At 42.7% G+C, this 11,627-nt stretch overlaps 1 protein-coding gene across 1 annotated transcript in view; it reads right to left on the bottom strand.

The window, feature by feature from the left end:
- Positions 1-454: 454 nt before the first annotated feature.
- osbpl10a (oxysterol binding protein-like 10a) overlaps positions 455-11,627 on the bottom strand; it is a 97,293-nt gene continuing 86,120 nt past the window's right edge. The window contains exons 10-13 of the mRNA XM_086280778.1: positions 7,112-7,298; positions 5,389-5,571; positions 5,145-5,298; positions 455-1,737 (exon numbers count right to left, since the gene is read on the bottom strand). Of these exons, the coding sequence (XP_086136904.1) occupies positions 1,693-1,737; positions 5,145-5,298; positions 5,389-5,571; positions 7,112-7,298 (569 nt within the window). The 3' untranslated portion in view covers positions 455-1,692. The remainder of the gene's footprint in view (positions 1,738-5,144; positions 5,299-5,388; positions 5,572-7,111; positions 7,299-11,627) is intronic.

Raw genomic sequence — 11,627 nt, 5'->3', positions numbered from 1 at the left:
GTCAGGGCAATACTGAACCCCGGGCCTAATGTTTGACACCCCTGCTGCATTTCTTTTACCTTGCAGTATAAAGCCCTGTGATGCAGCTGTGACTGCTATATAAATAAAATTGAACTGAAGTTGTATTAGCATGGCTAGGGGAAAAAAAAAAGAGGTTGGCCACCTGTGACAGCTAACATGCTGTATGCACGAGTTTTGCCCGAGCCCAGATGTTCCCAGGTTTCATTAAAGAAAACATGTTTAATAATTGCTTGTTGGATTCATGTAAGGCCAAAGTCAGTGTTTGTGTAAAACAAGCTCCAACATTGGTCTAAATGTCTGACAGGTTTGTTTTTTACACATATATAATGCAGAGCATCATCATGGAGTGGGTGAGCTCATCTGCATACAAATACTGTCATACGTTAAAAACCTAAGGCGGGGTTGTGCGGTTTTCTTTCTTTTATGACAAAAAATAAACAGTTTTCATTTAAAACCTTTTTACTTTATTGTAGAAAAGCCGATCAGTCTGAATAATCGTCACATATCTCGTCAAATGTAGACATAAAAACGCGAGTACACAGTGGTATGAACCTCTTCCTGCAGTGTCCCAGTGATTGTTATTCTGGCAGACCTTCATCTTCACAGAGGCAGCCTCTTTCCCCCACCACCACCACCCCCAAAATGTGATAACATGGCTGTATGTTCCTGCAAGCTGCCTCATCCATAATCATCACCACAGCTGAAACAAAGAAGTATTAACTTCAGGAGGCACAGACGGGGTGTACAGGGGCTCCCTAATTATGGACGTGTCGTCTGAGGGGCGCAGATACAACACCGATTAGAGGAGCTCTTGGCTACAATACAAACAAACCGGTGTTTTCTTCTGGAAGAAAAAGCGTGTGATGGTGAAACGAGAGGTAGTAATGGAGCTCATCTGGTAGGCAGAGGTGATAGAGCAACATACTGTCGTAAGCATGTGTAGTAGCCATCAGTACAAGATGGGAAAGCATACTGTACAATTAAAATGTGCCAAGATACATTCATAGTGCAGACACAAACAATCAGGACCTTCACTTTCTAGTAACCTGCTGTAATATATTCTATTTTAATATATACTAAATCATCTAATATAGTACATTTGATTTTAAATAGTTTTAAATCTGCTTAGGTTTCCTTAATTCTTCTAAAGTTCTGAGAGACCCAACCTGATTGGTAAAAGCCATCGATACAAAATAGTAGATTTACTTCTATGTTAAAAGTGCTCTATAAACAAACTAATCTGGGAACTACAGTGTTATGTGTTACGGGAGATGTGATCCACTCTAACAAGGCATGAAACCTGGAACAAACACTGATTTCTGAGAAAAATGCGCTGATCATTAAAAAGAAAAATACAAAGTGGGAGACTAGTGGCAGGCGTCATAAACTATGTGTGTGTGCAAAAAAAGGCCTTGACAGGTGAAAAATAGAAAGATTCTACTTTGAATACTGCCAACTGTATATAAAATGTACTGCTCTCCCCAGGAGTCCCAAACTGTGGAGATCCATTTGGCACCTTGTTTGTTTCCTGTTTGTGTCGCCGTAGTGTCACTCGGTGGGGTCTGAAGGTCCATGGGGGACGCCGCTCCCCTTGTTTGACCCCCTCCCCCATCCTCCTCAGCACGGGGAACTGGAGTTGTTATAGTCCATTAGAAAGGAGCGTTTTTGATGTCAGGTTGACTTCCACAGCGGGTTATTATAGCTCCAAGCATCCCCCTGCACAGGTGAGGGAGAAAAAGCCTTTTAAGAAAATAAAGCTCAATTTGGATCAAATTACCAAAATTTACAAAGTAAGGCCCATTTAAATCCCACCCAGTGCATCTTTAAAAACGTGCAATATTGTATAAAAGCTCTTTATGCTTGATAGCATATGAAAATCAGAAATTTAGATTATAACATTATTTCCTAAAATCAATCAAAATAGGATTCAGAAAGCAGTAAAGTCCAACTTTTGAAAAGTATGCTAATTTATACACCATTACTTGGCTCATGGGCTCTTTTACCGCAAATTACTGCATCAGTGTGAGTCGAAGAGATCAGTAACACCAACGCAGTGCGCAAAGCTGAAGTCCACGTTGCTCTGTTAGCATCTGTAGTCTTCTTGATAAAGCTAGTCAGCTGATGATTGAAGCACAAAGTGCTCTAAAATCTGTGTTGATTCTGGACTTGGTAAAAACGGAGCGAACCAACCACCACCAACACCAGCAGATCACATGACAACTGCAGAAACTTCACTCTGGAGCTTGGATTCGGTGACTTCCTCTCTTCCTCCAGACTCCATGACTTTGATTTCCAATTAAAAGCAAAATTGACTTTCATCTGAAAACTTGGATCCTCATCTCTGAGAGACGCACAGTATTTGTACAGTTTGAACTGCAATGTATTCAAACTAGAAAATTCTCATAATCTGAGATAATGATTCAGTTTTTCATGTGCTGTAAGAAATAATCAGTCAATTATATATAAAAGGATGTTTCACTTCATATGGAACAAAATGTATCGTTTGGAAGTAAAAAGCAAAAAGAAAAGATGATTTTTTTTTTTTGCACATACACTTGTACTAGTTTTCTCTACAGGTGGTTGTGGCTCAGGAGGTAGAGCAGGTCATCTCTTCCAGTATGAATGCTAAAGTATTCTTGTGCAAGATACTGAACCCAGAGTTGCTTCTGATGTGTTTATATGTAATTGTGCATGAATGTTAGATAGAAAACACTTAGATGTAGAAAAAAAACTGCTTGTGTGCCTGAGTCATAGTGTATAACGTGCTTTACATAAGAACCAGTCCATTTCTGTAAGGTAGACAGCTCTTCCCGCTCCACCACAACCACCCACACATGCAGGGCCTTGGAGTAGGGGTATGTCACCAGGGTGCAGAGGAGGCTCCCCCCCCCCTCTGTCCCCTTCTGGCTGCCTCTGCCTCAATTTTATCCCACAACTTAGACATTCACATTACTCACACTCTCATTACACATACATATAGCATCTTGGGGGTGGGCACGATACACGGAGTCCAAAGTACCATCAGGGTGTACACCCCACCCCTGGCATCGTTGCCCACCTCTCAATTTTAAATACACGTAGACATTGAGGGCTAGCAGGAGGGACCATGCGCTTACCTGCTGCTCTCTGGCAGGTAGCTCCATGCCCTCCTGGGTTTTAAATGCACCTTAGAACACACATGCATCAACACTACAATGAGCGGGTGGAGGGAGGTTTGGAGTCTTCTCTCACCCCCGTTCTCTGCGACCTGCTGGAGCGGGGGGGCTAGGAGGAGGAGTTGGCCGTCCGACTGCGGTCTGGAGTGTGGAGCCTCCCTGCTGCTGCGGAGTCGGGGCGGTCTGCCTCTCCCCACCGCAGGGAAAAGGGTAACACCACCTGGGTCTGGGTGCAGTTCCCCCCTCCAGGGGCAAGGGTACCTAGACCCGGTTTGTAGAGTACGCTTGGGGAGTGTGATCGTGTGTACAGCGTCTCTTTATGTCTGTCTCCACGTTGGTTGAGTGTGGAGTAAGTGCATATGAGAGCATGAGGGTGGGAATGGATGTTTGTATCTGTGTGTGCCTGTATGTCTGTGTCTATATGTCAGGTTGGGTGTCAGGCGCCACCTCTCTGGGGACATCTCAGGCCCTCCAAGGTTTGGAGGCCTATCTCCCCCCACCACCACTTCCCCTGCCAGTGGCGGACTCCCTCAGGTGTCGGTGCGTTGGTGGTTCTTTGTGTCTGGGGATGGGCGTCCAGGTACACACCGGCTCACTCCTTGGCGGCCGCTTATCGGGGCCTGGAGCCTGGGGCTCGCTCGGGCCACTTCGGAGGTGGGGTGCCCCCGGCCTCTCGGCCTGGGGCTCGGTCACTCAGGCGCGGCTGGCTGCCGGCGGAGCTCACGGGCGCGTCACTGCAACTCCCCCTGGCTTCTGCTCCGCGGCTGCTGAGTGAGCCCTCATCTGGGACTCTCCTCAGCTCTTTCTGGGACAGTGGCGCGGCTGCCCCTCTGTTGGTCTTCCTTGGTCTCTTGTGTTCTGGGGGCCTCTGGATGTCTGGAGTTTTGATCTCCTCCATACCTGCTTCATGCCCTGGAGGACGGGGCTGTGGCCCCCCCACACCCTCTAGCAGATCATTACATGAAGGAACCTTTTAAAAAAACAAGCGCGTCCATGCTCACAGGTGTACACACGGGTGATCACACCCACAAACTACACCCTTTTTGGCTCCTACCTCAAAGCACACTGTGTTCTGTTGATCTTATGTGCTGCACAATAATGTTTAACATTTAGTATTTACTGTCATATTCCCATATATCATTGTGATGCTGTTTATTCTATTACTCTTGTTCTCTTCTGCTTGCTTTCTTTTTTCTTTCTCAGCAGGTGATCCAGGTGATTGATATATGCATTTTTTTTCTTCTCTGCCCGTTCTGTTGGTTTTTGTCTTTTGCCCTTCTCCCCCCTCCCTCTTCTCAGCTGTTTCTCTTTCCCTCTTTCTTTCTCCCCTTCTTTCCCCCAGTCAAGTCGGTCCCGTATTCAGTAAGTGAAAATAAAATAAACAATAAAAGGTGAATCAAATGGACCATTACGGCAAGGCTGGGATGGTCAATTTGGTAAAGTAAATCCGTTGGGCATCTTTCTTTGCCTTTAGACAACAATTCTGATGCAAAAGAGCCAAACGGGACAGGCAAAAAAAAAAAAGGTAGACAGCAATATAGTGGAAGCAAAGGGTATTAAAGCAGAACGACTTTGCGTGTTCTTCACGAGTTCTCTTTTAGTCGGTTGCCACTGCAGAAGCAAGAACTAAACCTAACATTTAGTTTGTGACCCAAAAATGTATCACCACAAAAACAGCACACAGTATAATCACACAGTTACAAGCGCTGTGTGTGCTACTAATGAGGAAAAGGGGAGAGGCGTTACCTCGAGTTAAAAATAAAGCTTACTTCTGAAACAATCAGCAAGGCTCAAAATTCTTTTGCTTGTCAGGGCGACTAAATAATGCAAAGATTTTCACTCAGATTTCACAGTAAATGAAGCGCACTATTTATTAAATATAGTATTATGCCGTTCAGTGGGATATACTTTGAAATAGGAATGTTTACAAACTAGAGCTCAGACTGAATCTTATTGCTCTTGCAGTACCTCTTTAGTGAAGTATTTGGGCATCCAGGGTTTGTTATCAGCTGCTCTCTGCCTCTCCTCCCCTCTCTGACACTCCTCCAGTCTGTGTTTGTGCTCCGTGGCCTCGTCGATGTTCCCTTCCTTCAGCGACTTGGTGACGTTTTGCCACAACCGCCTATAAGCCAAAACACATTTAAAACCGTGTCGGAGGGCAAATGAGTGTGAAACGCTCCCAAAATGCTCACTGAACTCTGCTGCCTTTCACCTGGATTCTGTCCTCGCCTGTTTCTCCACCGGCCGCAGCTTCTTCTTGGTGACGGGAAGTTTGGTCGTGTCGATCACTTTGGTTTCCCCGCTGCTGTACGTGAACTCCAGCGTGCCGTTCCACTCTCCCTGTGCTTTGCACACGATGGTGTTGGTCGGGTTGTGCTTGACCTCTGCTGTCACCCTATGGCAGCAAGACAGAGACCGTTGTTGTTGTTGTTAAGTTAAAAGCAGCCTTTAGCAAGCAGATAGTTAAGATATATACATGCACTTAAAATCAATTAATGGGTGTTTGGGCTGTTTGTCTTCTCTGGGCTGTCAAAGCCACATCTGCCATCATTACTCTGCTCCCTGTGCTTTGAATCCCAGTGCTGCTCTTCTAGTTTGACTTTCAGACTCCCAATCTCCACCTCATTTGTTTGCTCAAAGCCTTATCCAATTCTCCACCTGCTTCATCTCCAACACTGCCAACATCTAGATTGCATGGATCGTCACCTACTACTTACTCTGCTCTGCCATTATTCAGTTTCATCAGAGTTTAATCGCCAAATAGTTCCTTTATTGAAGCAGTTTTACTAAAACTACCTTCCATACTGTGCTTACACTGTGACATCCATCTGTTGACTAAATTTAAGGAAACACGGTGAGCTTGAGCTCAAGGTGGCTCGGAATGAAACGTCTCTCAGTCCATCCACAGGAGCCTAAGGGGTCACTGAGTTGTTTGATTATGAAAACGATGTAAGTAACACGCTACGGCATTTACCATTACTGGATCTGAAGTCTACTAAATGCCTGTGGAAGATTTTGGACCAGTGTTGGGTCGCACTCTCCACCACCACTGTCAGAAAATGGTCACAAAATTTAAATGGTCGCCTGTCTTTACTTAGTCGCTAAATCACATTACTCCAATCATTTTTCAGGAAGTTGTGACTTATTTGTTTGGCTTAATCAGGAAGACAAAAAGAGCAAAGCTCTCCATATTATTTGGTTCAAGTAATAAATGATTTTCTTGAAAAAGTTATGCAACAAGCAATGCTTGGATCCGTAGGCTCTTCCTCAAGCAATCCCTATCATCTGTTGACCAACAGGGTGAACTGAAGTGCCATCCAGAGCCTGTAAAGAGAACAATGCAGGAGGAAGACATAGAGGGTCCTCTCACCATAGACATCCCAGCCACAGACTCTTAACTCTCTTGGTACTGAGCAGAAGCATTCAAACTGCATACAACAGGTTCAGGGAGAGCATCCACCTGCCACACCTGGATTGTTCTTATGAAACTTCCTGGTTCACACTGATGATGCCACATTGACAGCATAAGTGTGCTCAATACATCAACTTTATGCAAGCATCTACTCAGTGTGTGGGAAACATTGTTTTCTCTTAACGGTGAAGAAGAGTTCTGGTGCGACAGATAGTTAATGTTCTTTATGACCAAATTATTGGCAAACATTTCCTGTATTTTCTTTGCTTAAATCAGCTAAAATGTTTCATTTTATAAAATAACTCACAAATACTGAAACGTTAAGACAGAAGCATAAGCTGTGAAATCCACTGCATGCATGAACTACTACTGTTGGTGACATAATCTGTCATATGTAAGAGTCTGATAACCTCACAGATGAATTATTTCGCTTCCTCTGCCTTCCCTGAAGTGAACAAGAACCAGCCGTCCTTAAACTGAATCACATGTATGAAGAAGCTATCGCAGAGGGGGGAATACTCACCGATGTACCTTCCCTCCGTAGAAAGGCTTTGTGTGGAAGGTCACTGTGGCCGAGTAGCCACTCTTGACACAGTTGATGGAGACTTTGCCCCCCAGCTCCACCCAGGGCACAGTGAGGATGGAGCGGGCGTAGGCACAGGGCAATGTGAAGACGTACTCCTCGTCGTGCTCGAGGAGATAAAGGACTCCTACGGGGAGAAAGAGACGGAGCTCTTAAAGTCAGTCCGACAGGATATGATGAGAGCAGCTACAAGAATTTTTTTTTTTTTTTTTTTTTTTTTGAAGCTCATTGTGAGAATGAATTGTTTGAGTAATCCAAGAGTGTGAACACCATTTTCCAAGAAGTTTAAATCAGGTGAGGAATGCCAGCACAGTTGATTTGCCTGCACACCATCCGTCTTTGTCTGAAAACACAATCAGCTGTCAAAGTAATTAAATGCGTGGGCTTCGTATATGGATACTAAGCCAGCTATGTGCCCGTCACTGACTGAGCATTTTTCGCTTATGAAACACAGAAGGCAGCCTGGAGACTTAAACAGCAGATACAGACATTAGACACTGTTTAAAAACTTTACACTTACATCAAACGTGCACACCTGTAGGGGTGCAACACTTTCTTTTTTTAACAAATATGGATTCAGATGTGTTTTCAGTTCAAGCTTTATCCGAAAGATCTTTAAAGCTGATATATTTATTGTTAAAGTTGTAGATGATTATATAGAACATAGCCAAAGGTTTCTAGCCATGAGGGCAGCTTATTGGCGAGTTACCCCTTTCAAGTGTCAGGCAGTCCTAAACTTTTTCTACGACAGCTATGAGATAATATGTCCCTAATACAGTCTCAGGTGGGTGGGCGCCGCCTTCTGATAAAACCTGTTTGAGGGACAGCCAATCACAGGAAGGTTGGCTTACGGGGAGGGCTGCCTTAAAGACAGCTTGGTTCAGACGGGTCACATAAATAAGATATTAACGGCATAATAGGACATTTAGATGGGAATTATTTTTTGAATTGTGAATCATGCAAAGCCATTCTAATATAGTCTAAGACAATAAAAAGGAGCTGAACCAAAACCACTCAAGATGATGTCTGATTCCAACAGATGTGTCACAGTGCATTTCAGAACAGATCCATGAGCAGCTTCCAGCTCTGGATTGCACAGGAACAACAAAAATCATCAAATTTACCAAATAAAAGATAAAAAGCAGACTGCATGATCTGCTTTTGAGATGCTCAAGATAGTCAGAAGTTTACATACAGTCATCCTAGGCATGGTAGTCATTGTGATTTTGGGCTTGCAATGATTTGTTTGACAGCACTCCTTGGACTGACCAATACTAAGGACAATGGTAAAGTCCAAGGAACTCAGTGAAGATCTGAGAACTGTAGATTTTAACAGGTTGGAGCTATTAGACCCATTTCTAAACTGCAGATTCAAAGGTGATCAGTTTAAACACACAAGTCGGCCATAAAGTGGAAACTGCTGAAACACTAGCATCACTGTGACAGTGAAGCAGGTTTTACATCGCCTCCGTACTAAGAGGATGTAGACCAAGAAAGAAGCCCCTGCTACAAAATCAACACCTTGAAGCTTGACTGAAATTTCCAGCTGCGCACTTGGACAAGCCAAATGCTTTCTGGAGAAAAGTTTTATGGTCAGATGACACAAAGATTCAGTAATTTGGCCACAGTAACGAGGTCTGTTTGGAGAAGTAAAGGCGAGGCTTTCAAACCTAAGAACACTGTACCAGCTGTCAAGCATGGAGGTGGTAGCATCATGCTCTGGGGGCTGTTTTGCTGCTAGTGGTGCTGGTACAGTCAACAAAGTGGATGGAATAATAAAGAACAACCCAAATGAACAGTTGAAACTTAGACACAGTTATAACAGGAAAATGATCCTAAATATACATCAAACTGGTTTTGAAACTGATAAAAAAAAAACGTTAACAGTTGCTGTTATGGCTTTCTTAAAGCTCTGACCTCAACCCAATTGAACATTTGGACTAGACTTAAAAGCTGCGTCTGTGCCAGGAATTAATCAATTGAATTGAATTTTAAATTTTGCCAAACAGAGTGATCAAACACCGGAATTATGGGATATATATAGTTTGAACCTGTATTAATTTGCAATTATAAAAGCTATTAGCTACACTGGAGAATGTTTAGCAAAATAGAAACCAGTTTATCTCTTTGGGCTCCTTGTTTGTGTTTCAGTCTCTCAGGAATCCCCATAAAGAAAAGCTATTGTGCTTCTAATAATCCACTCACCAACATCATGTGTGTCATCAGTGTACAAGGAGATTTAGTTAGATCAAGTTTTCCCATGCCCCTCTCATGACCACGAACAATTTTCAGCTCTACCATCATAACCTCGTGTTTGCAAGAGGTCACTTGTTTAGCTGTTTCACTGCAAGATGCCTTCAGGGGAAAAAACTGCATGCGGTCCTATTGTGAGCACATAATGACACAGAGTGAGAGAAACCAGCGACGGGAGTGCCAGGCTTAACCAAGTACTGCTGAAAGAACTGTCTGTATGGTAAATGAGTAAACTCGTGGTGGTGGAGTTATTCAGAGCTCATTTAGAGCAAATAAAAGTAGCAACCACAAAATATAAGAAATGAATTCCTCCTCCAAGGGGCTCAAGTGACGAAGCTTTTCATTTACGAGTCAAACACATAGAAAAACTATTAGAGAGATGCAAATACTTCAGCATTATTCTTACATTAGGGCACATTTTGAGTAAAAATGCTTTGGTGCTTTAGACAATTAAATATGAAGATCAATACCACGTATATATAAACTGGGTTATTTAGGAAAGTGCAACACAAACAAAAATCTGTACTGATTCATCTGAACCTTTAACTGACAGAAGTACATAAAAGTATTTAAAAATATAATTGTAACTGTATTTTTTAAAATTATACAAATTTAGAATTTGATGGCTTCAAAAACATTCAACAAGCTGGGACAGACCTATGATGGATGTTTCCTCCAATTAGGAAACGCTGCTGGTTGCCCATTTATTGCATTGACTTTTTGTTTTACATTTTTTCTGACCGACAAAATGTTCACTTAACAAACTGGTCACTCGGCTGTCATGAGCCAATTCCATAAGTTTCCATTTAAAAAATAATCATGGTCCAACTTTGAGCAACAATCAGAGTCTGTCTGCAACAACAGACTCGACTCAACTGGATGTCCTGAAGCAACAACATCAGTATTTGTGGAGTAATTTCTGTTTCCAATACGATTCTGCCTGGACTCTGAATGTGAATAGTTAATGTGAATTTCTGCGAACAGTTAATCTCCATATTATCACAAACAGTTTGCATGCACTGTATCTGAACCTGACCTCATTCAATCACACCTGATAGCAGACTGACCCCGACTTTTTCTTTGACCATTTTTGCACTAAAGTCACTGTGAAGACTGCAACTAACTGCAAGTGGTTGCAATCCTGATTCCAGTCTTCAAAGCAATCATTTCAAGGGCAACAAGACTGCATACTTGTCATGCTACCTTGGGTCGTTCTGTGGTTTTCCCTAGTGCACAGATGTCGAACTGCAGGCCTCAAGGGCCGGTGTCCTGCAGGTTTTAGATGTGTCCTTGATCCAACACAGCTCATTTAAAGGCTAAGTTACGTCCCCAACATGCCTAGAAGTTCTCCAGAGGCCAGGTGTGTTGACCCGGGGTATTATATAAAACTTGCAGGACGCCGGCCCTCGAGGCCTGGAGTTCGACACCCCTGCTAGTGTGATTGTAGCATTAAGCAAGTTAATTGGTAGCAGGTGGCTACAAAGACACAACTTTACAGACAGAGTGAGCGTTTGACCTGCTGCCAGTCCAAATCCATCTCCTGTTGAAAAAGTACAGCACTTCATAAAAAGGAGAATCACACAACAGTGACCAGGACTGCTGAGGTGAGTTGAGGCATTACAGCAAGCAAGACAAAATTTCCAGCTGCAAAACTACAACATAATATCCTCAGTACCAAAGCGATTAAAAGGTTTTATTAAAAGGAAGGCTGATGTAATGCATCAGTAAACATGCCATGTGTGTTGCAGCTGTCAAATCCTGACATCTTGTACATTTCCAAGTGCAATTAACTACTCAAAGTCTTTTCTTTGTATTTCTGTCACTTAAATAAAGGTTCAAGTGATATTATAGATTATTTCAGTGATTTTTTTTTCTTCTTAGAAAATAACCCAACTTTTCAAGAAATAGGATTTATATTTGTTTAATCCAAGGCTTACACTACAGTCAGCAAAACCCTTACGTAGCACTTATATAAAAGTGTTAATGATGGCCACAATATTAAAAAACAAACAAGCAATTTCATGTTAATTATATACATATTAATATATTTTCAATAACTGTCACTCTCCTGAGTACTGAAGTCCATTATCAGTCAAGTAATGAGATAACATCCTGAGCACATTTTCAACTAATCATGTAAAGGTTCTAAAGATGCTTTTGCATGTCATAGATTAAAGCAAAGAACTTCAGTTAATCCAGATGT

The sequence above is a fragment of the Aulonocara sp. 'chitande type north' Nkhata Bay genome, linkage group LG22 (assembly GCF_057382095.1).
Source record: "Aulonocara sp. 'chitande type north' Nkhata Bay isolate Kocher_YH1m ecotype deep benthic linkage group LG22, A_spYH_male_GT1.1, whole genome shotgun sequence".
Taxonomy (NCBI): domain Eukaryota; kingdom Metazoa; phylum Chordata; class Actinopteri; order Cichliformes; family Cichlidae; genus Aulonocara; species Aulonocara sp. 'chitande type north' Nkhata Bay.
The sequence above is the reverse complement of the archived record's forward strand: the minus strand, read 5'-3'. Positions and strand labels throughout refer to the sequence as shown.